This window comes from Coccinella septempunctata, chromosome 6, assembly GCF_907165205.1.
Source record: "Coccinella septempunctata chromosome 6, icCocSept1.1, whole genome shotgun sequence".
NCBI classification, from domain to species: domain Eukaryota; kingdom Metazoa; phylum Arthropoda; class Insecta; order Coleoptera; family Coccinellidae; genus Coccinella; species Coccinella septempunctata.
This window is the reverse complement of record NC_058194.1, coordinates 23,409,358-23,434,636: the sequence shown is the minus strand read 5'-3', so window position 1 is coordinate 23,434,636 and position 25,279 is coordinate 23,409,358. Positions and strand designations below refer to the sequence as shown.

Genomic DNA, 25,279 nt, shown 5'->3' with positions numbered 1-25,279 from the left:
TTGAACAAGTGATTATAAATCGGTTTGGTAAACATTATTTCAGGTCCACCAGTTGTAGTAGGAGTCACCATGTACGTCTTGAGCATAAGCTCACTTTCAGAAGTTAAAATGGTACCTAACTTCATAATAACATTGAAATGGAGCTCGGATCGAATGAAATAACAGATGGGATTAACAAAAATGAGTCAAATGCTTATCTGTAATAAAAGGGTTCCGTAGCGTATAACTTGAAAATATCCAGAATTTAATTTCCACAACCTTCAATCGACAAAGTTGCTGTTGATACTGCTTGTATATTGCCAACTTAATACCTACATTTGAAAACATTCAGAGAACTGCCGACACAAAGATAAATTTCCCAATTTCATTTTAGTTATCATACACATGAAAAATTATTCGTTTAATAAACTGTAGAAAATTAAGATTTACAAAGTGATAATCGATAATGTTTCTACACCAAACACAAAACCAAAACCCACACTCATAATTTTTGAAAATGAAAATGAAGAATTTAAAAAAATAATCCTCGTATTACTATAAGATATACTTCTAAACAATTAAACACAGATTACAGAAGATGAAGAATAGCAATAAGCAATGAGAAAAAAGTATTCTGAATATTCCTGGAATTCATTCCTTTGAGAAAAAAAAGATGAAATGATCAATGATGAAGTAGACTTTTCTGCTGAATAACTATTATTGAATTGAATTTGATTGAAGGTTGATATTCATATTCATCATACTGATATAATAATTATGCTGTTAAACGAATATGTTGATTCAAAAACAGACTTTGTTGTAGGCGTGAATAGATGACTGGATCAAGTCTACACTAATGTTCGTCCAGGTTAAACAGCAAAAATTTTAATATACTCACTCACAATATAAGCCTTCAACTGCTTCGAAGAAGCACCTACAGCCAATCCAGGCTTCACACTATAATAGCACAATGTTCCATTGATGGATGGTGGCTACTATGACTCACATTCATCTTAAGAATAGTTTTAAATGAACAACGCCTAATGCCAACCTTGGAACACATTGAACCAGGGTGAACTACAGTGTATACTTGATTTTAAGATGCGGAACCCTTACACAAATCAAACTTCCGAGTGATAATTTCATTATATCTTGTTCACTTGTCTGTTTTTCCTGGATCTCACGCTCAAAACTTGTTAGAATACACTTAGTGACACGTTTCCGCATGTCCTCTCCCAGCGCTTGGCGGTCTGGGGGTTGTGGAATTGTTGTTATGTTGTGGTTATTGGCTTGCAGGCTCCCCTGTAGAGGTGGGAGTTACAATGTACGTGCTGAGCATCAGTTCTCTGTCTGAGGTCCAGATGGTATATATCTAAGATGGACAATGATATACCTAGTGTATCTCCTGTTTCCAAGCTCGAATATGCATGGATCGAGCAGGTGGGCAGGTTGAGGGTAACGAAGAATACGTGGCATCAACTGGTCCCTTAACGAATTCGAAGAAAACATATATCGTGTATATGGACCAAACTTTCGATCCTAAAAATCTGGTTGACATCTAGTTGTTTAATGAGGGGTTAACATTTTTGAACATGACTAATAACTAACACACACACTATTTTATATCTTCCGAAAAGCTTCAAAAACTGTAGAGGTTTTCAAAATACTTATTCTGGTATGCCCAAAATGACCTGATTTATAAGATCAATGCAGATTTCAGAGCAGCTGTGTGATAGCATTTTCCTGGAGATTTGTCATCATGCTGCCATATGATGATCCACTAAGCAACAGATATAAGTGTAAAATTCTGTGGGGAGAAGGATGAAAATTCAGATCACCTGATGACAGAATCCTTCGCCCTTGCTAGTCAACACAAAAAATGCTTTGGACGAGTAAATTGCAGGAGCTAGAAGGTTCTCATGGAAGCCATCCCAGATACTGGAGTTCATTGGAACTCTAGAACTGGATGTCGAAAACAGCTCTGATGGGGGATGCAATAGATCTTAAGCTTGTAGTGCAACGCAATCCCCTTGGAGATCTACAATCTATATAATTACGAATTGCTACAGAAGAAAGCTTTTTTGGGCAGATCCACAACTGTATTTGTGGATTAAATATTCTGTGAGAAGGAAATTATGTCACAAAGGAAGGCAAGAAATTTCTTCGTCAAACATGGCATAACCCTCTGCAAATAGGACGTGCAATATCATGTTGAAATTGGAAAAGTACGTCTTCCTTTGCATCTGATGAAAATAAGATAAGACATACAGCCAGTAGATACAGCACCCCATCCTAAGTACCGATAATAGAGGGCAAATTAGGGCAACAAAATATTGACTATTGCAGGTCAACCCTCATAGAGTCATATGCATTTCCTGCAGAAGTAGCGAAAAATGGTAACAGACCAGAGCATTCAGTGGGTTGGATTGATAGACAATTTTCGTTCCAAATTCTGTATTTTCAATATGTTCTTGGCAACACACCCAAAATACCATAAAACAGTTCTACAATACAATTTTCACTGAACATTCTAGGCTACCTTCCGTTTGCTCTTTAGAATCCGAGTTTCAAAAGTTGAATGCGAATAATGACCCTTCATTAAATACCTACCAAACCAATTATATGTCAGTCCTAAGTCAACAATCTTCATTAACAACTTCCTTGGACAATTCCTGATTTCTGAAAAGTTCATTTTCAACTTCGAAAGTTGCCGGGCAAGTGGTGTCACGTCCATTCGTTGAATCAGGAGTTTGATTTGGTTTCCTCGGATGGACTTACTTGTTTAACATTACAGGCCCGCCTGTCGAGGTGGGGGTCACGATGTACGTCCTCAGTATCAGCTCAGTCTCCGAGGTCATGATGGTATCTACCTATTTGTATTTTTGTCTCGTGTCCATTACTGTCGTTTTCTCACAGCTGGTTAAGAATTGTAAGAAAATATGCTGACATAATATAATCGCAAAAAAATCAAAACATTTAAATAAAAAAAGAAACAAAGATAACATGGAAAAATATTATGTAACTTGATCGAGATGTTTTTTGCCAGCCGATTACCTACAGAGTGTGAAATTAGAAAAATCATCCATTTGGCATTCTTTTATGGGGATAGTGTGTAATAATTTTCATACAAAAAAATCAAAATTGTTGAATCAAGAAAAAAATCAAGACATCTTTCGCTAGCCAATTTCAGAGCCAGCTTCATCTATTTGGAAACAAAAAATAGAAACGATTTCATTGAACTATTTCGAAAAAACTAAAAGGAAATTATAACTACAATACTATTTTGTAACTAAAACAAAATATTTTTAGTCAGCGAATTTCAATTCTTTCATGATGTTTGTGTGTCATTCATTTTCACACAACTATTCGTATCGTCCAAAGATGCAAGATTATTTTGTACTACAGATTATCCGATCAATTTAAAAAAAAAAGTGGCCAAATTATGACATTCATTCATTTTGTTCAATAGTTTCTTGTCTTCATTTTGTTTTTGGAAACGTAGGCACGTCTTCTAAATAGGTAAGTTGTGTTGTCTGTAAAATGTCATTGAAGAATTTTCGATATTACAAATACTTTTTAGTATAAAATTTCAATATTTTAAGAATCATTATGTAAAAATTCTTGAGTGCACTCTGTACTCATGTCACAAAATGAAAATTTTCTGAAGAATTCTAATGCTTCGGGAGATGCTTTTGTAAATAGCCAGCTGTGAGGATCGATACAAGCTTCAAAAATATTTTGAGGTGTATTGAATGTCATTAAAAAGTCTTCGGGGTGTTATCTGTTTTCTCATTGTCTGTTATTCTCCATCGTGATATCTGAAGCAGAATGTTCGCTATAAATAGCTAATATTTGAAGAGATCGCAGTTTTGAAAATCACAACTGCGTGCATGGTCCCACTCAATGTTTAATCGTGTCCAATTATATAAATATATAAATGTATCGCTTACGCTCTATGTCTCCCCAACAAGAACTTCAACACAGTTTTCAGCTTATACCACCTACCTATCTTATAATCGAACTTTGTAACGAAACGATAATGAATTCAAAATATATTTGAAACACATGATTATGGTGAAGGAATGACGGTCTAACAACACACTTGAATACCGTCTCATAGACGTCGGTCTGGAAAATTTGCATTGAAATGTTTTGGCATCAGACGTGATCATGTTGAATTTTTCCGAAGAACACCCATTGATATTTAATTAAACTGATTAAAGGGTTAGATTCAAGACTAACCCAGCAGTTATTTCAACTCATAGTAGGTCCTTTCGTTTGCATAAAAAGTGTAGCATTTTTCTACACTCGATTTGATTTACACCAGTGTAGAGGAAGTGTAGTTTATCTACACATAGTCCAAAGGAGATGTAGATAAACTACACCTCCTCTACACTGGTGAAAATTCAATCAGCAAACGAATACTAAAATCGAGTGTTGAAAAGTGCTACACTTTTTATGCAAACGAAAGGACCTCATGATCCCTCCAATAAACTCCTTGAACATTAAATGTCTCATTCCAATTCTTTTGGTAAATATCAGCTAGCTGAATATTTGTTATAGCCACATGAATTGTGTTTTTGTTGAATGAAATTGGGTAGGTATAGGTTCTTTTAGATGAATAGATGAAAGATTTTAATGGGTGGCACTTCTAGCACTATATTTTACATGCAATCAAAAAATACTTATTCGTCAGTTTCTGTTGAATCAAAAAGTAATTTTCAAACCATTCTGCTCTCAATCATTCCAAATCGAAACTAATGCAACTAACGCCTGCTCGACGTCGTTTTAATGGGAGCATATAGAGCATCACCGATACGTCAGTTACTGGGCAGAATTGCATTCACGTGATCATGTTTCTGAGCACTCAAAACGAGACCGAAGGGATCAGAACCGGGCATACATAATCCCGTGGAAAACCAAATCAAATTAAAGGTCACTAATAAAACGTGATCTGGCCTGTCCCTTTTAACCAGCTCAATCAAGTGTGTCCTAATGACCTGCATTCACGATCTGCACCGTGCGTTGGGAGGCAGATAAGTAACTGCATGTAGCTATATTTCGCAGGAGCCATTCTACTAATTGATATATGAATCTCTAAACATTAATTCAGTCGAATTCGTGGAAATGCTGATATTTGATATCAATGGAAGATCTATAAAGGAGCAAATCTCCAATGAAATTGAGAATTACTATTCAGGTTTCGTGATCATGATAGCATCTTTAGTTTAGTAGATAGAAAAACTGATGATGCTATTGAGTTTTTTCATAAGTAATCATGTTATTTATTACTTTTTACTTCAATTATGGATGTTCTTTAAGCCATATCAATTCAATTAATTAAAAATCGTCTTCATCAGATTCAACGTTTATTGGTCAATTGGCTCTTGCGAAAAAAGGCTCAACACTTAGATGGCTTTTATGCTTAGTAATTGTAGTCTTCAGTGGTTCCCTATCTATTCGCATTGATTATATCACTAGGTCTAGATTTTCATTTGCTGACGTGGTATTGTTGTAATCATCAAAAAAAATGTTCATATCTCATACCAACATAAAATCATCGACTCATTTCATAAAATTTCATTTTTCACCTTACAGTCAGGGTATCATTCAGGATATCAGCATATAATATAATTAAGATCATAAAGATATGTTTAAAAAGACTGCTTCTACTAAACTAAAAAATATTTATAACTAATCTCAAGTTGGGTAGAGTCAATTTTCGTCTAGAATGTAAAGTGTTTTGATTAATATTTCAATTAAACAACTGTATTTACCTTGTTTTCCATAGCCGCTTCACCACTTTTTGGGAATTTCAGACCAAATATTTTGATAATTTCCTGAAAATGTTTAAACCACAAATTATTTGATTATAACCTTAGAAGGAGAGCAAAATTTAGTTTTCGGAAGTTCTTCATCTATAAGATATCTTAGGAGGTAGCTTTGGAAGCTGAAGGTTTGGCAGGAAAGTGAAATTATTTTCAGAACGAAAAATTACGAGTTCCCAACAGTGTGATGATTTACGAAGGATAGCCTGAATTGAGTTCTGTACCAGAAAAATCTGAAAAATAGTGTCTGTCTAGGTGAAAATGTCTTGGGTGATGTTTTAACAATTAAACAGTTAACACGAGATAATAATACGGATTCACTCAACGATGCAGCTCTTTCATTTCCAAACCGAATATTCTGTACCTTGAAGAGTCTTTCAGAGAAACAGGAAATCTCATGAAAAATTTAAGTGTGGGGGAGATTGAACACTATGAGGATTCTACTTGAGCAAATCGCACAGTGACAAGACTACCAAACAAACGTTTAAACATTTCAGATGTCAGATACTCAAATATTCACAACGTGTTGTGTGAGAACTGGAATAATGATTGTTCAAGAATTTGGAAATAACAATTCGACTGTCTTCCAAGCATATCAAGAAAATGGGATCGCTGCACTCCAGGCTTGAAGAAAGACGTTTGGGGGAATGATGTGGGCATAATTACCCACAAAATTCAAATTATCAAGTGGAAGATCAAGAAAGCCTCCTGTCTATATTGGGATTATTGGCAAATCGATCAAGTTCTTTGAGTAGAAAACATTTGATGCCTTCACAAAACCATGTCATTGAATTAACTGTTCATGTTTCATGTGGATGCATGTCTTCCATTGCATGTTACACTCCCATATATCACGATGTATCCATTTTCATGTGTATATTACCATAGAGAAGTTCCTGGCACTCGTTTCTAGTCAGAATCGAAGAACTAATCGATCGATGTCTTCAGTTCTTCTCCTTTTCAGGACTTCACGCTGGATTTTTACTTCCGACAATTCTGGACTGACCCGAGACTTGCCTTCAGAAAACAGCAATCGGTGGAAACATTATCCGTTGGATCGGAGTTCATCAAGAACATTTGGGTGCCAGACACATTCTTCGTAAACGAGAAGCAGTCGTATTTTCACGTAGCCACTACTTCGAATGAATTCATCAGGATTCATCACTCAGGGTCAATCACTAGAAGTATTCGGTGAGTATTTACAGACCTCAACTCATTTTCCATACAATGTCTCAATTTTTACACACTTCACTTCCCTTTCACGATACTATAACCCCAGGTTTCACAAAGTTTGATCAGGGAATCAACGCTTGATTTACGGATAAACTTCAGTTTGTTTTCAATCGATAATTCAATCATGAGCATTCAGAATATCATTCTACCATCAAATTATGATCCATATACATCCATTCAATGATTCTCTGTTGCCATTTTTTTAACATTATCAGAATTTTTTTAGGGATTTGTTTTTTCAATTGTTTGTGAAATTTGATAATGATAGGGGTAAAACGACTGTGACCCTCTCACTACTCGTTCTATGGATCATGTACTTGAGAAAATGCACATATTTAAAAAAAACCCTGCGGGAAGTCAGACCCGTACTGGAAATTTCAAGGAATATCATTCGACTTTGAGGGGTGACAGCTTCGCTATCGTCAACTTCTCATGTAAGAAATTTTGGTGAAATGATTTATTTTGATGGGTTCTATCTTTCATTGAAAAAAAAAACACCTTGTATTCAAAGCATTTTATGATTATAACGACAACGTTACATATTTGTGAAAGAAACTTGATGGTTAAAGATACTGCATTACCTGGTGTGTAATTCCTTATTACCGTAATGTTACATCAAATATTTACACAGTTTGGATGCATCGCCTTCTCCTGAATCATTTTGATGACAATGCTCAACGATCAGGATGCCTTGTATATTTAGAGCGTCCATGGCTTGGTGGTTAAAGCGTCGGCTGGTTCTCCGAACTCGTGCAAGCTCACAGAGCTTCTGGTATACTTCAGTATCTACAAAGATTCACGTAATATGATATGACATATATGATGATGATCTGTTTTTACAAAATCCTTGTGAGACTGTGGCAGCCAAAATGGCATGCAATACAAATCTTGCATTCACCTTTTCTATCGTAATGTTTCTAAATTCCGGGAAACACTTAATTAGGTAGAAAATCTGTGCCAGGCCCCTGGAATATGTTAATTGCTTTCACGTTTGCATGTCCAATAGAACACGCATAGTTTGTAACACATTCATACCTAAACGAGTGTATTAATTCGACATGGTACTCGTGCGCAAATCACGCACTAGTTTGAAACTAATCGTCAATTGATCCTTGTGGATTCAAAAGCTGATGGCTGGTTCTATACCTTGGGGCATGCCAATCCAGTTGATAGATGCTGGTAATTATTGCATCGAATGGTTTTTGAAGAGGATAATCTACAGGCAGCTAAGTTAGTAGAATGTTGGCGCTGGATGTCCAGTCTCTTCACGATCCAAGTATTAAAACTAGTACCTATTCTAACCAAATCGAAGTACTTAACTCTCACACACCCACCATATTTGGAGTTTTCCCAGAGCTTCAAAGCAATTTGGAGATCGTGACCTTCTTTCACAAGCACCTTTCAGACCAGTGTTTCGGTGCTTCAAGAGCTTGAGCATTAAACCAGTGGGTTTACTGGGTTTAATATTTGGTATCGAATATCTGTCAATATTAGGAAGGCGAAGCATCAGAATTTTTATTCTTGAAAACACAAAAACACATTCTGGAATCATTTATTGCCCCCCCTTTTGCTTCCAAAGAGAGCGTCAAATACTATTATTTCATATTGTCACTCTTAACAAATACAAGGCAAATGGAATCTTTCAATTTGGTTTTTTTTTTACAGGTTGACAATTACTGCTTCTTGTCCAATGAATCTTCAGTACTTTCCCATGGATCGTCAATTATGTCAAATAGAAATAGAAAGTTGTAAGTACACATTTCATTGAGACCTTCAAAACTATTCTTTTCAGCATTAATGAAAGTGATACCAATCATCATCGATTTTGATTTTTATGTGAATATAAAAGTATAGACCATCTGCGGAAATGTATGTTATGTTATGTGGTGAAGAACTACTCTAAAATTTTGAAAACCATGAAGAATTCAAGATTTCTTATAATCAAGAAAAACTGCGAAAGATTCCTCTCAATCTTTTCCTGCTATGTTCTATTCTTTTGAAATTTACGCCAATTTCAACTGACAAAAGTTGTATTTTTGAACGAATTTTCCCGGGGATGTTGAACTCAACTCGGGATTGACCCAAACAAAGTATAACACAAAAGAATTTCCTTCCCTAGTCGACACCCTTATGTAAAGGTACTCAAGCTCCCATCTGAGAGGATATTGAAGTGTGAATCGATTGCCTTCTTGAAACCATATTTCCAGTGAAGAAAGCTATCGGAAGTTATATCCTAGGGTTAAATTTTTAATTAAGTGTGACAAGATAAGTATGTACTCAATTAGGCAATTTGACTTCATTAATTCTACAAGTGCACTCTTTTACTGGAGTATCTCCTCATGAACGAGTAGACTCACAAAAAATACTACTCATCAAAAGCAATTTTTGGATTAACTATTTAAAATTAGATCCTTCATCAAGGATGTAGATAATTTTTCATTTCTATCAGGGTGAATTATTTCATATATCTATTCAAAAAAGTTTCTTTTCACTTAGATATACTGTACAACTCATCACTGATCCCGTTCAATATTATAATGATAAGAAAATACTTAATAACATGATTAGCAAACTATCATCATATAAGGTTTTTCTTTGATGAATAGAGCACACTCTGTTAAACCTTTGGGGAATACCGCCTAAAGAAACCACAATAGTAACGTCGTGAACGATTTACTCATGCTACATTCACAACAATTTCACACATCGCGAAAAAAGGACTAAAAATTATGGAATGCATCAGATATGACGCACCATTTAGCCCCAGAGATAATTAGTACTAGATGTGAGTAATTCAGACATACATTCTAACAATATTGTTCCTCCAGTTGGATACACAATGAGAGATATCCGTTATAAATGGAACGAGGGACCTAACTCCGTAGGTGTTTCTAATGAAGTGTCACTGCCCCAGTTCAAAGTTCTGGGTCACAAACAGAGAGCTTCAGAAATCAGCCTCACAACAGGTAAGATAAACGAATCGTTCGAATTATCACTTTGTGACAGTGGGGTTTGGAAATTCAATTTAATTCCGGAATTGAAGGAGTACCCATTGCAAATAGTTGGTCGGGGCATATTTTAATGGTTCCCTTAATGATTACGTTGTTCAATTAGAAGGTGAAGCCTGTGTGGAATCAAGGCAAGAGGGCACTCTGTGCCGAAGTGGTTATCTGCGAACTCGCCTTAGTTCTCCGTGAACTCAGTTTTGAACTCATCTCAGCGTGCTCTAAGGAGAGTACCCCGAACATGCACTTCGACATACGATAATGGATTATCAACTATCTGAAACTATGTCGATTCATCATCATGGTACATATGAGTAAAACAATGATTTCATCGACTTACATCTTCTCATTAATGCGGGTTTCTACATATTTTGCTAGAAAAATAGACTGTTGAAATGAATTTCCTGAGTCTAGTTTACTTAATTAGTTATACTTCTTTTAAAAGTGACAAAAAGTGAGTGTTAATTTTTATATTCCTCAGATGTTTGGTCCTCTTTGAAATGCACTACAAACAATTGACTCACTCATTCAGTCTAAAGTCAGTGACGTTTAATAACTTATATTTCGACAATATTTCGGTTACTGATCCATATTCAATTTTTCATTCTGTTCTTCGACGTAGAAACACAATTAAATTTCTAATCCAATTTCGAGAAACCCTAAATATAAAAAACCTCATTACTTATGTAAAGATATAGTTGAACTGATTATAATGAATACAATTCCTTAAACTAACGACACGTGGTTTACCTATGTATAGTCATAAATTAATCCACTTCAGTTTGGTCAAACGATTCAAATAACTATGAAAAATTTATCTTAATATCACTGAAATGGTGATAGCAGTCTGAATAATATAGGAAGTCATCAATTACTCGTTATGAATCGCTTTATCCTTCTAGAAAAGTAAAATTATCCTTAACTTCTACAACGTAATGATATCTCAAAGCTGGTTTTCACGTGCTGCTTTCACAATATGAAAATGACTTTCCTTATAATAATGAAATATATCCTCTTTTCCATTAATTAGGGCTATCAACCGCGTGATTATTTCATTAGATAAAGTATCCGCCATTAGGAGGATACGAGGGTTGCTATTTAAGTTTCAAGATAGGCAAAGAAAAACAAATATTTATAATAAGAAACGACTTTATTGTATTCGAAATTTTTTTATTGAAATTAATACACTTCTACTCAACCAATTTTAGAAGCACTGTTATTCGAAAGCATCAACGGCGTCGAAAGCATTGACATATAATATAATTTTTAATCTGTGATATTTGGAAGAAGTAACTGGATATCCAATAATAAAAAATGTGTAAGGGGAATGACCTATCAGTTTTGCTGATATCTCCTCCCATCTTGTTGCATATTCAGACCTTCAAAGATAACTCTCTAAACCCTATAAATGAGGCCTTCTTTGGATTTCCATAATCTCAGTCATATGCCTTTATTGCTTCGTCAAAAGAAGTGATACTTTCCCCTTCATTGAATCCAATCTGTCGTTCGGTGTTTAAACGAGTGAGAAAATTATTTGAATCATCCCATCTTCGTCGCCATTTTGCAATATAAAAGCTTCCACTGAAACTTGGAAACATAACTTTATTGTGTTTCACAACAAACTGGCAATAAATATTAACTTAGAGTCATTCGGGGCAACTGTGCGCACTTTTGCCTTTCAAGCCATACCCTGTTTCAAATGTTGAAGCTAGGAAAATTAAAACATATTCATAAGAAAGAGAATTTTCTAATCTATAAGAAAACATCAAAAAGCAAACAAACAAAAACGTTTTCTTTCCGCAAAAAAGAATTTAATAAAGAAAGTCGGAGTGCGTTCACTTGCCCCGTATTGCGGGTAAGTGTGTGCCCCCTCACGGGGTAAGTGAACGCAGTGCTTAGTGAACCACACAATCGAAACAAATTACAAAATTATGTCATCAAAAGGTTACAATATTAGAGAAATGCTGTTTATTGTCAATACAGAAGCGCCTTCTTACAAGCAGTGCATTATTATTCGTGCCACAATTCTTGGTGAACACAACACTTGATACATTCCCATGTTGGTGGCTCTTCATATTTTTCTGAACAAATAGGACAATATTGATCGAGTCTTAACCAAGAAAATCATTAATGTCATAATTTATTCCTCACTAAACAAATGCCCATATAATGAATCTATGCGCACACTTACCCGCGCACACTTTCCCCAGTAAGCCAAAATTTGAATTGACGTTCTTATAGAGTTGAGCAGCTAAGAGAACCTAAAATTTTTTATTATATATTTAGATTAATATGAGCATGATCGGATAAAATATTGTTTAACACTGAGGGACTCGGAAGTTGGACCTGGCAGAACGTACAGAGATGCTAAAAATTAACAAGAAAACTAGTGAATTTGATTGATTGCAAATAAAAAGTTAAAGAAACGTGGCACGGCGCACTCCTATGAAAAACTAATATGGCGATTCTGCGCCCTTGCTTCACCCAAATGAACCCCTCTTTCATACATTGCATAGTCGAGATATACGCACTGCGCACACTTACCCACTGCGCTCAGTTACCCCGAATGACTCTATAAGGTAATTTAAACAAATATGAAATCTAAATCTACAGGTATTATAAGAAGAGGCTCAACTTTTTTGAATTCCTTGGATCCCAAAAATGTATTTTTCCGATTTGACGAACGAATCTTCAAATGTTTGGCTGTACTAAAACTTTTTCACCTTTCCATCTAGGAAATTACTCCCGTCTAGCTTGCGAGATTCAGTTCGTACGCTCGATGGGCTACTACCTCATCCAGATTTACATTCCGTCAAGTCTGATCGTCATCATCTCCTGGGTCAGCTTCTGGCTGAACCGTACCGCAACTCCAGCCAGAGTGTCCTTAGGAGTAACTACTGTACTTACCATGACCACCCTGATGTCATCTACTAATGCTGCCCTACCCAAAATATCGTACGTCAAGTCGATTGACGTTTATTTGGGAACCTGCTTCATCATGGTGTTCGCCAGCCTTCTTGGTGAGTATTGACCGTTAATTCATCATCCAAGACCAATTGGACATTTTTTTGATCCAACAATAAACTGTTGTTCACTTATCCTTTTGAAATTTTAACCTCCACCGCCACCATTTTGCAACCATAGCTGAATTTCGAATGAAACTATCGCATTTTTGCCACCAATCTATTCAGAATAAGGTTATGGAATGGAAATATATTATCAACAACAAATTGGATATTCTTATGATCCAATAATAAACTATTTTTCACTCGTGCATTCGAAATGGTAACGTGTCGTCGCCATTTTGCAACCATAGCTGAATTTCAAATGGAAATATGTATCACATCACGTGTTGTTTCCAACTGATATACTGAATTAATGGTGAATAACGGACTAAATGAACCATAAAATACGAATTTGATTTTTATTTCCTGAATAAATTCTAAATTATTTGCTGAAAGAGTTCAACATATCAATTTCGTACGTGAAAAACAAGGTTCGAACTGGTTTATTCGGGAACCTTCTCTCCAATGAGCAGTAATAAAATGTTTTTACCTAACTTGCCATATCATAAACAGAAGCGAGACTTCTTGGGAGCCCTGAAGTATAAAATTCCTGAACCTCTCTGCCCATAATCCCGTCAATAAAGAAAAACGAAATACTTCACCAACATTCAGGTGCTCCGATATCGCTGTCACTCTGCACACGAGTATGCTAAACAACAAACTTCCGAAATCTCCCACGTACAAACATTTCAAAAGTTTTACATATTCAGTATCAATGCCGGCTTTATAGCGCATTAGGTGAGTATCGATCTGCTTGTACGCCCCATGTGTGTATGTACGAACTAAGATTTGAATTCAGAGTACACAAGTTACATTATGGGATGTTTGGTATGAGCTATGGAACAACGTTTCTACATTATGTTTTATCGAAAGAGGTAATTTTCATTCTTGGCTTAGTGGGTGGTATTCCACCATGATTTATGGATCAGATATTTATGGGTGGTAGGAGGGTGTGAGAGGCGAGGCACTCAATTTGCGTTCAAATCAAATTATGAATTAATCAGAGCCGCTTTTGACCTTCTTCGAAATTTCATTTCATTATAGTACAAGTTATTTTTCGATACATCAAACTGATTTATTTCCCAACAATATTGAAAGTTATCTAGGGGGTAACAATGTAGTTTTTCAATTATGACGGTAGTCATGGCTTCAAAATACATAATATTGGAATGTAAAGAGGCGTATGTCGAATAACGAGAAAATAATGTGAACACTCGTCGGAATATTTGAATGAACTGGCTAGTGACCTCTACAGTCGATGCTTATATATAACATTGAAATAAAACTGAACTAAATATAACAAAAATATTGTGACATGTCATGGTACGTAATGGTCATAATGAGAAAACTGGAAGATGTGGGTGAGATCTTGTGTTCGAAAAGGATTGATCAAATAAATGAGATAGAATTCAAAATAACATTGTTATATGGTTTTTCAGCAGCCTGTTTCTTTTGAACAGAGCCGATTCGGAAAAAATTGTAGAAGAAAAAAGTGTTTCTTTTGACCTCTGGAATCTACTGTTAAAATATTTGTACGAGTCAAAGACTCACCCTGTATGCGACCTTCTTAACGAAATATTTTAGTTTTTCTTAAACAAGCTGTCCAAATCATTTAGCATGATTATGACTTCTTTACCATGATTTCAGATTTGAAAAAAACTTGAAAGTCAACCTTCCCTTCGAGGAGGTCACATTTACTCGGCATACTTAAAATACAAATTACAAAATAAAGGTTATTTATGTTAGTAGACTTATCTAGCCCACTGCCTATTGATCGATAAAAGAAAGGCTTGAAGAATTTCAAAGCTGATTGTCATCTCTTCACACATTCTCAGAAAATCTTTCCAATTCGCATAGCAGTCTTGAATAAGAAAATATTGGGGTGATTTCCCGAGCAACTCCGTTGGTATTTCAATGTAGTGCAAGCTTGTTTGTAAGATGCCAATTTGAAATATTGAGACGAGCATCTCCCAAATACGATGTACCTTTCTCAAGTTTCGAATCTTTTATTCATAAGTATCTACCCTTGTAGAACATCGCTTTGAATAAAGAAGACAAGGTAAATTGATACTATTCCGTTCGAATGTACACTGCGAGAAACAGTCGGCCACAACCCCATCAAATATTGAAGGTGTTCTGCAATAGTCAGTCGAGGAGCAACCGTCATTCGAAAATGTTATTCATCAATGAATCATGTCGAATATTTATTTCGTTTTCCTGCCAGAAAATAAAACGGAGGAAAATAGCGATCTAGGTACCAGGACATCGTGTATATATCCCTCTACGCTGTTCAATTGACAACTCCAAGAACTTCTGTTCGCCCAAAATCCTTCTTTCCCCGTACTGAAGAACTATATATCGAATACGATTTCAGCTGATTTATTTCAGTTGGTGTATAATCTCCAACATATTTCAAAATAAGAATGAAAATCCATACACTAGCAGTTCAGAGCACCAACTAAATGACATATATTTCGCTTTCCGAGCATACAAACATAAAAAAAAATGCCAATCGAACATAACGCATATCTGATGAAGTACTTAAACTTTACTATATCAAAACCACGTCACCCATATAAAACTCTTGAAAAATGCGGAATTTATTTTTTCAATTACCCAGAGTTTTCATGACCACCAACCATTAAACTGTTCTTTTCGCAATAATTCCGTCGATTTTCAAAATAGACTGTAATACCCAATTCAACATGAATGAAAGGATTAAGATTGAAAGTCACGATAACAGGAACACAAAAGAAGCAAACTATTTTATCATGGCGATCGAAGTTTTATTATTCTTGTTCCTTGACTGCGCGTAAATTGCACGCCAAGCAAATTTGACACGAAAAATGGAAAAAATGTATTGATGAAGGCGATGCGTGCAATCCTTACGTTAAGTCGAAATGGGAACCAATTGGAGCCATCTTCGGGGGTTATCAGGTCATTCGTTCATCCTCTTTCGTGAAGGATCGGTAGATGTCGATTTTCCAGAAGGGCAAGTGTGAAACGTGGGTATTAATCTAACAAAACACTTGGAATACCTTCATTTTATGTCCAATATTTTGGTCTGAATACAAAGCTTCTCAAATAATAAAATCGAACTACCTGATGATGGCTTGTCACTTCATACGCCGGCGCCAACGTAATGGCTTCTTACCACTGAGTCTACACTCAGCGCATGCTTTTCGAAGAAAATGGTGCTTGCAGCGGTATGATCGTATCAAAACGCAAAAAAACGAATAATTATCAAATTCGTCATAGCAAAATTTGATTAAGTGCATATTTCATTAGAATTTATAAAAAAAATTTAATCTCCCTTTTTGGTGTCTTTAAGAACCGCTCTTTCACTTCCCATTGGTGGCTTTAACATAAAGACAAACGTATTCCCCAAATAAGCATTATAACCCCCGTCTTTTTCTCGAGACATTGAATAGGTACTTCACTTTAAACGTTCACTTTTTGAATTAAGTGCAATAACAATTTAAGAATATCTCATGCACTCTGCGCAGGTGAATCATTATTGATAATGTGAAAACTTATATTACAGAATATGCCACCGTGGGATACTTAGCCAAACGAATACAGATGAGGATGAACAGATTCATGGCTCTACAGAAAATTGTGGAGCAGAAGAATACGGAGCAGAAAAAATTCGTGAATGGTGGGCCAGATGGAGGGCAAGCCCCGAAGCAAGCTGTGAGTCTAATAAAAATATATATATGTTCTCGGATGTGGATTTTTTGAGTGAAAATAGAGCTTACCGAAATGAATCATCTTGATCATCAATGAACCTTGCCTACGTATACTGCTTCTTTGACTTTCGTGTATTTTCTGAAAGATGTCTGTAGAACAATCTTAAATGGCTTAAATCGAAGAACAAATCCTGGAAATATTTTAGGTTGAGTGTTCATCGATGATTTTTTCAACTCTATTACATAAAAGTTTACTAAAAGTGATTTTTGGTAAAAAGGTTCATTTTGACTACTACCAGTTAAATAAAGACTCATCATTAGAAAATCCTGTGTTGGAGATAGTATAAGTGAACAAGTATTATTAGACATGCTTTGAACCATCCATTTATTTATTCTGCATATATCTTCATTCCACCCATGTCAAAGTGTAGCGTCCGTGATGTTGGGATATATTTCGAAAATACCTATTAAGCCCTTTATTAACGAAAACAAAGATAACATGTTCCAAGAACTTTATACGCAGATCTGCATTGCAACGATCGTTTACAAAAACATCAAATGTCTTGGTGCAATTACATTGGAATTTTGCAACGCCCTATCATATTCCGTATGATTATACACTATTTATGACGGCCCTACTGAATCACGAAACGGACCACACGAAGAGTGGAATAAATTCAACATTTTGTGCGTGTTAATACCCTAATCGTTTTTAAAAATGTGTCAAAACGTTCGACGCTGATTCCGAACGCAACCCATAGATGTTCTTCACAAACATTGAACTCTAAAAGAACTGGAATGGCCTCTTAGGTACGACCAGAGACATTTCTCTATGAGTACGACGAAAAGTATGTCCAACTGAGACGGAAGATGTAGAGCAACCCATCTCTTTCTAATGGTTCGGCAACCAATCAACCTTATCAGACGTCGGCCGCAGCAGTCGTCTCACTTCAACGCCCCGGGTTGTTTTTTTTCACATCGTTATAAACCAATTGACAGAGCGCAGAGAGAGAGATAGATTGCTCTACATCTTCCCTTTCAGTCTTCCTCAGTTTGCCTGCATCGAGATGCCATTCCAGTTCTTTTAGAGTTCAATGTTTACAAAGTTCATTTGTCAACTTTCAAGCACTTGTCAGTGGAGGGTAGACTACCCGAGATACACGTGCGCGCGAAATTTAAATTTCGTTTAATTTTCTTGATTTTTTCAGTTTTCCAGGCAATTTTTTCTTTCATTAAAACTTTCTACAAAGTGTGGGGAAGGTTTCAAAGAAAAATTGAATAAAATCGGTATAGCCGTTTTCAAGTGATGCGATGACAACGCAAAACAAGGCTCCATTTTTGTTTATCCATGCTAGTAACTACCGATCGAAACATAAATGTGACGACAGATTTGTGATAACGAATATTGAATTGATTAAAAATAATGATTTTCCATTTTCAGGAGGTCCGTTACAAAGTCCATGATCACAAGGCCCACAGCAAAGGTGGGACATTGGAGAGTAAGGTAAACTGCAGACGTGACGAATGTGGATATGGTACCCTCAGAAGTGGACACAGTGATAGACATGACAGAGCCGGCGAATACGGAACCATACGTGGAGGTCACGGAGGTCATATGGGAGGTGGGGGACACATCCCACCAGTTGGTCATATGGGGCCTGGGGGACATATGGGACCTAGCGGGGGACACATAGTACCCGGAGGCCATGTCGGTCCTGGAGGTCATATAGGGGGTGAACGTCACGGGGGTGGTCATCAAGGGGGAGGAGCAGGAAGTGGAGGTGCGAACCCGAGCCAAGCCGCTCCCCCTCCTCCCCCACCAGAAAGCGAGGCTGCGATCCCCCAGCATATCCTGAAGCCTGGAAAGGAGATAAACAAACTATACGGAACTACGCCATCAGATATCGATAAATATTCGAGAATTGTGTTTCCAGTTTGTTTTGTCTGTTTCAATCTCATGTACTGGATCATCTACTTGCACATCTCCGACGTAGTGGCAGATGACCTAGTATTGTTAGGATCGGATTAGAAAATTATATTTTAATTTCGAGCGGATCGTATTATGCACTTACACTTCAAGAGCCAACCTCAATTCATTCACCTCATCGGTGTGGCCTTACAAAGTCTTTTGAGGAACTGACCCTTCAACTGAAAACAGAATGCACGTGTGACTGAATGAACTGTGGCACAAATCTCTATCATGTGTTTTCCACCATTTATACTTACCAAAAAGTACCGTAACATTTCTATGAATTCCTCATTGTTATACTTTCATTCGGAAACTTTTGATTAGGTAATACAATTTAGAAGTAGAAGTGGTCGCAAACTTTGAACAGATAATTTCCACATAATTGTAAATATCCACCTAAATAGGACGATCATTTTCAGAGACTAGTGAATAATTCGGTTAGTATTAGCATGTATATTTATAGTCAATTCGCCTAAATATGAGAGGGATATGTGACACAATGTAAATCTGATTATATATGAAAAAATCGGCAAAATGCGCACGAATTAGCACCAGTGGGGTTAATGATCTACTCGACACTAATTTTTGACTAGGAGAATTGACGGCATGATATCGTCCTTTTTTGATCGTTCGAAAATTTTTGGTGCGAAGGACACTTTTTTGTCGATATGTTAGATGTACTCGTATACCTAGTGCCAAAAATAGAAGTTCGTCACGTTTCAACTATAGAGAGTAGGTTATTTATGAAGGTTGTGATAACGAAAAATGACAAAAACGGTACGAACTGCAGTGAACGATAATATTGTATAGGTACGTGACTGAAATAATTCACATATGAGTAGAGATTTTCTTATTGCATCTGGGATTTTAAATGTCGATATGATCAAACAGATCTCAGGAAATTGACACTCAAGCCTCTCCCGCGTCACAAACATTCAACGGTTGATCTCCTTTTGTCTAATATCATAAGAAAAATTTAATTTCCTGGATACGTCTTCCTTGAAATCTCATTTTCACTTGCCTTAGAAAAAGCTCAAAAAATCAACTTCAATTTCGGTATTATCCGTACTTACGTTTCAATATTCGAATCACTAAAATCTTTTGAATGCACGGACTATTAAAAAAAACTACCTTTTCAAAATGATGCTTGTTGAAAAATTGAATAAGCTTGAGTTATAAAAAAAATATAAAGGAATATATGGATGTAATACCATTCGACTAAAATGCCAGGTATAATAAACGACAGCTAATACAATTCTAAAGTTAGAGATCCAAATTTATATTTAGGTAATAATAATATGGCTGTACATACAAAAATTAGGGACACATAATGTAAAAATCAATTATTACACCTAACTCAACACGACCTTCTACTTCATGCTCACAGATGAAAATATATTCTAGGAGGCTTTATGATTGAAGAAAAAAGTAAATTTAAGAGATTTCTCTCCCAGCACATAAACTATTACCTACATAGATATGGTTTGATAAAAAGAGATTACATATAATTTTTGAGATATGTATTCTTTAGACAAAATGTTCATTTAGTCTTAGTGCTATAACCATAGTACTGTTAGAAAAGAGCGGTTTCTGGCCTAGTTGTTAAAATTCTAAAATTAAGTAAACCTTTGATAATATCGTAATTGAATTATGTATAACTCAAAAATAACTAAGTACCTATACTTTGAAAATGACATTACTAAAACTCACTTTTCAATAAGTTTATTTACTGGCCAGTATGCACCTGTCTATAATACTTGTCAAATTTTAATAAAAATATTCCATACTTATAGTTCAAAATTTTTAAGTAGTATTACTTGAAATTTTGAGTTGAAACAGATAAACCTACTTACCTCTTGAATTCTTTTGCCTTAATTGGGATAGGTGCATGCTTTTCTCAATAATTTTCCCTATAGATCATGTGATCAGAAATCCAGTGAGATTAACTTGCAGTATCAGTCCCTATGATTACATCAAAATAACAAAAAATCAAAATCCCTCCTTATGAAGTAAAAAGCCTTTCCAAAATGTATGGTGTAGTATTCTTAGCGTGCCAAAGAGACTTATTGATTCATGCACATCAGTAAAGTTATATTTGAAGTCAATATTTACTAGAAAAGTATTTTGTTATAGCAACTAAGATTTTTATAGAACCGTTATTTTATTCAGTATATTTTATCTCTATTCAGTTTATGTTAATGTCAAAAAATATCATAATTTTTATCAATGCTCATCGTTCGAAACATTTCACATTATATTTGTTTCGAATCGGTTTTGTTGGATGTAGAGAATGATGTTCTAAAATTTTTAAGAGTATATAAAATATACGAGATAATTTTACTCGAAGATTTTTATTGGAAAGTGGGCAAGTGGTTAAATTTGCGAAGTACCTTCACTCAAACAATTCAAATTTTTCCACGGGTCCTTAATTCTGTGATGGACCGTTTGCTCATAGAGAGACAAAAAAAAATTACTACTGCAATTTGTCTCTAAGAAACTACACAAATATTATCGAAAAATATTGGCAAACTGTGTCTTTTTCTAGGAAAAACCATATTAATTTTTTCAGAATTAGCCTTTCTTTGAAATTGAAAATATTATAAGGGTAGAAACATAAGTCTGGGATTTTGAAATAAAAATTAAAGGAAAGGAATTGTTGAGATATAATGAAATTATTCTAATCCTATTCCCGAATAACTTAGGAAATCATAATCGCATAATTTTTTATGTTTCTGTTACTCAGTTGTTATTGAGGAAATTATAATGGTGCATTTGAACCGACTCGTTCACATTCCATGCTGATTTTTGTTAACTCTTGCTCATGAAAGGAAATTCTAAATATTTATTACACTGTAATCATTCTATATTATGAAGAAAATGTATGTTATATATGTTGACAACTTATTTGAGGTTATGAGTATGTAATGAATATTGTTCTGTTGTGGTTTTTATTTTAATAAAAAAGAAAGAACTACATAAGGTTTTTTGAATTATCCTATTCATTGTTTCTTCCTTTCCAAATTAACATATTTCTGTAAAAACAGATTCCTTCATACAAATCAGGAGTGCAGTAAAGGCCTATCAAATATTTTGATACAACATTCATTTTATCAATAGAACAACTATTTATCTTTTTAGATAAAACAATTCGAGGCAAAATTGTGAACTAAATAATAAAAAAACATACCTACATTAATACCCTAAAGAAATACTGTCACTAAGCATTATCACTGATGTTGCATGATCATAATAATAATTGAATATTATAGTTTTGAATGTATATGACATCAGAATGGTATAAATACTCCATATTTTTGCTCCATCCACTATCACTGAAAATAAATCAATATTTTATTCAATCAGGTTTACGACCTTTTTATGTATAATCGAAGAAGAAATTACAGGTTTGAGGTCTAATTATGAAGAAAACCAAAATTATGTGATATACTTGAGTGATAGTTCCAGGAACTAGTTGACTATACAATGAGCACTAACCATGGATTCTACAACAGCATAAAAAAAACTTATGTGCCCTGATGATGTTTATAAAAATAAACGAAACGTCGGCCTATACATCATTGGTTTTCTTCATATGTAAGTAGACCTCAAACCCTGTCATTTTTTCTTCGATTTTCATTCAATAACTTTGCTATTCTATACTATCACATATGGTCTATGAAACCTGAAATTTACTAAATAGAGTACATTTAGGTGTGTCCCTTGAGAATACCCTAGATTCGACATTTTGCCTAATTCAATATTTGTCAAGGAAGTTTGAAATTGACTCTAACTAAAGTGGTAGTTAAACACTAAAAAGTTGATTTATTGAAACATGGCATACAGAGTGAGTTTTAAGAATGGAAAGCCTCAGTTATCTCGGAAACGGATAGTACAATTTTTATAAATTTTGGTTAGCAAGGATTTTGTGGTTGGTCCTTATTTTGGTGATATTAAAATTGTTGTCCGATCTCTCCTTTTTTCAAATGAAGCATCCTGTATATTACAGTAGTAAAAGAAGCTATAAGTCCTTAATTGTGGCATTTAATATCTTACATAAAAATATTCAGCATGTCTTAAGGATTTCAAATGACAAAAATATACAGGGGTCCATTAATAATAACAAAGTTCATTGATATTCCGAAAAAAAGGAAGATCTGAAATCAATGTAAATAATATATTATATCGGCTACCTTTAACAGAAGATCCTTGAACAGCAAAATCTATGAAAATCTTGCCATCCGTTTCGGAGATGAATAAGGCGTTCCATACTTACAACTAACTCTGTATGGTAGCATGTAAACAGCACATAAAAATAGACTATATAATGAGAAAAACATTTTAAATTTTCGGAATTTGAAGTAATGAAAAAAAATGATCAATATATTTAAAGACCATCGATATATAACAAAAAGCTGTTTCGAAGATTACATGAAACCTTTTGTATGAATGTAGTTAAAATAGGACTTACCCATATACGCTGTTAACTGGGAAAGAATAATATAAACAAGTATTATGAACTTATGGATTTCTTGATGTACCCCTATATCCCAAATGAGTACAGGCAGAAAGAAGAATGTCCCAAAACTTGATACAGAAAGTATTTTCCAGACTTCTTTGAAAGACACAACCTTTCTCTTAAGTGTTTTGCAATACAGAATTGTGTGTAAGTAAACTGTAATTACAAACACCAGAGTTCCTGAAAAGCTGATGTATAGAATTTGTCATGATCACTACATGCATGAATTTTCTCCAATCATCCTTCATCAATTCTCACTAACATGAAAAATTAACAAATTAGCTAAAGGTTCAAAATGGATAGCCTTTAGGATTTCCAATATAAGACACTTAGTTTCTGATCAGAAAAAATCAAACAAGATCTTTCACAACGTATGCATATTTTTCTTTGTTATTGTTTGATTTGAACATAGTGCTTTAACATGATGAAATAGATCATTGCCATTTTTCTGAAAAAAAAGTTGGTCAATGTCAGAAGTACTTGTAAATTCATAATGATAAATTGTTGAGGAAACCGGCTGCTATATCAAAATTGAAATAAGAGTGGAGAAATAATGCATTAGCATTGGTGTTACAACATTTAGAGAATACTCCTTCATTTCCAGGTTTTTCCACACTTACGTATACTATTCTTTATACCAATTTTATAGAAATCAAAATTATCATAGTCCCCATCATACTGTATTTTTTTGAATCCATAATATTTGTTGTAGGAAGACCAGTCAATGTAGGTGTCAATGAGCAGAATAATAACTGATAATTTCCACAAATTCTATAATGGGCAATTGTTTAATTGAAGTTATTTTCCTAGCAATGAATCTCACCTTGTAATTAGAATTGAATAAAATATGACGATATGCTCTTTGTTGGAGCAAAATCAAATCAATTATTATTATTATAACATCATATTCTACATACTTGTCTGCAACTCTGTGGCATTTCTCCTAAAAATAAAATTTTTTACCGTGAAAGCATTTTCTTTTCGACCCTTATTGTATTGGTTTTCTTTATTATATAAACATTGGCTATGGCCTTAAATTTGATGATATACAGGTACAGAAGGAATCAGTTACTGAATCATTCAACAGAAAATATCTTACACAGTTAGTCAATTTCAAAACAGTTGGACTATACTTCCTGAATAAATTCTCAACTTTGCTCCCACAGTTAATGCAAATATAGCTACTGTGCTGCAGTAGTTTGTCCATTTTTATGATATTTGAATGCACGATCTCAAAATTATCTAGTATATCATTTCCAAATAGATGAGAGGCTTGTATATATAATTATTTCTGGATTCCTTCAAAATTTACATTTGCAATAATGTAACTTATGTCTTCTTTTCTTACATATAAATAATTATATTAATCATAATTCAACATCATTAGCTATCCAAGCTAATGCCTTATCTCTTTATTGTAACGTTATTTATCGTTCATAATCTAATCACAAGTATTTCAAAATTACGAAAAATTACTGAAATTGTGAAATTCAAATTGTTAGGTTAGGAAAGGATGACAGATGTTGATGTAGTGTTGGTTGCCTAACGCCCTTAAGATAGGGATGGGAAGTTCGAAAAAATGTCGGTAAATCAACATCGTCAGCATCGGAAAATCGACATCGTGACCTATCGACAATATCGATACATACATACGTACGAGCAGGGGGGTGAAACTCCCTCTTCTATGATCCAATCTACAACCAAATATGGCCGACATGAATTTCCGGTTGAAGTGACAGTCAAAACCAAATTAACCTAATTCTTTTGATTGACAACCTGTTGACGTTTCAAAAATCATGTTTTTAATATTCACATTTCATTATTTAACTGAAAAATTACTTCCCTACTACATAACGAGGCGGATTATTTAGGAGATTCTAGTGCAGATTCAAGGAGATGTAACTTACGAACGACCGAATGTTGAATATTATTTTCATCTATTCTGGGTAGGTTGAGCTATTTTTGATCTCTGAATTTCTTATCATTCCAATTCCA

At 34.7% G+C, this 25,279-nt stretch overlaps 2 protein-coding genes across 8 annotated transcripts in view; one reads left to right on the top strand and one right to left on the bottom strand.

Annotated features, from left to right (window-relative positions):
• Positions 1-21,725, top strand: part of LOC123315103 (gamma-aminobutyric acid receptor subunit beta-like) — a 57,851-nt gene extending 36,126 nt beyond the window's left edge. Inside the window, exons 1-8 of one of the 5 annotated variants that reach the window (XM_044900672.1) lie at positions 1,374-1,419; positions 2,774-2,841; positions 6,772-6,998; positions 8,706-8,788; positions 9,869-10,006; positions 12,781-13,065; positions 16,655-16,803; positions 18,241-21,725. In XM_044900672.1, coding sequence (XP_044756607.1) covers positions 1,407-1,419; positions 2,774-2,841; positions 6,772-6,998; positions 8,706-8,788; positions 9,869-10,006; positions 12,781-13,065; positions 16,655-16,803; positions 18,241-18,828 — 1,551 coding nt within the window. In that variant the 5' untranslated portion in view covers positions 1,374-1,406 and the 3' untranslated portion in view covers positions 18,829-21,725. Of the gene's footprint in view, positions 1-43; positions 112-1,275; positions 1,344-1,373; positions 1,420-2,773; positions 2,842-6,771; positions 6,999-8,705; positions 8,789-9,868; positions 10,007-12,780; positions 13,066-16,654; positions 16,804-18,240 lie in introns of those variants that run through there. The other 4 variants (XM_044900671.1, XM_044900670.1, XM_044900669.1 and 1 more) reach the window with 4 other exon arrangements.
• On the bottom strand, positions 21,700-24,798 carry LOC123315104 (protein ARV 2). Of its 3 annotated transcripts, XM_044900675.1 has the most exons (6): positions 24,384-24,798; positions 24,108-24,227; positions 23,905-24,055; positions 23,237-23,464; positions 21,960-22,100; positions 21,700-21,800 (listed from the first exon to the last, which is right to left on the bottom strand). In XM_044900675.1, exons 1-5 carry the CDS (start codon positions 24,489-24,491, stop codon positions 21,961-21,963), a joined length of 747 nt encoding a protein of 248 aa, XP_044756610.1. In that variant the 5' UTR covers positions 24,492-24,798; the 3' UTR covers positions 21,700-21,800; position 21,960. The 3 variants fall into 3 exon arrangements, with proteins under 3 accessions (XP_044756610.1, XP_044756609.1, XP_044756611.1); XM_044900674.1 differs by having other exon boundaries at positions 21,700-22,100; XM_044900676.1 differs by lacking the exons at positions 21,700-21,800; positions 21,960-22,100 and having other exon boundaries at positions 23,394-23,732.
• Between the last annotated feature and the right edge of the window lie 481 nt (positions 24,799-25,279).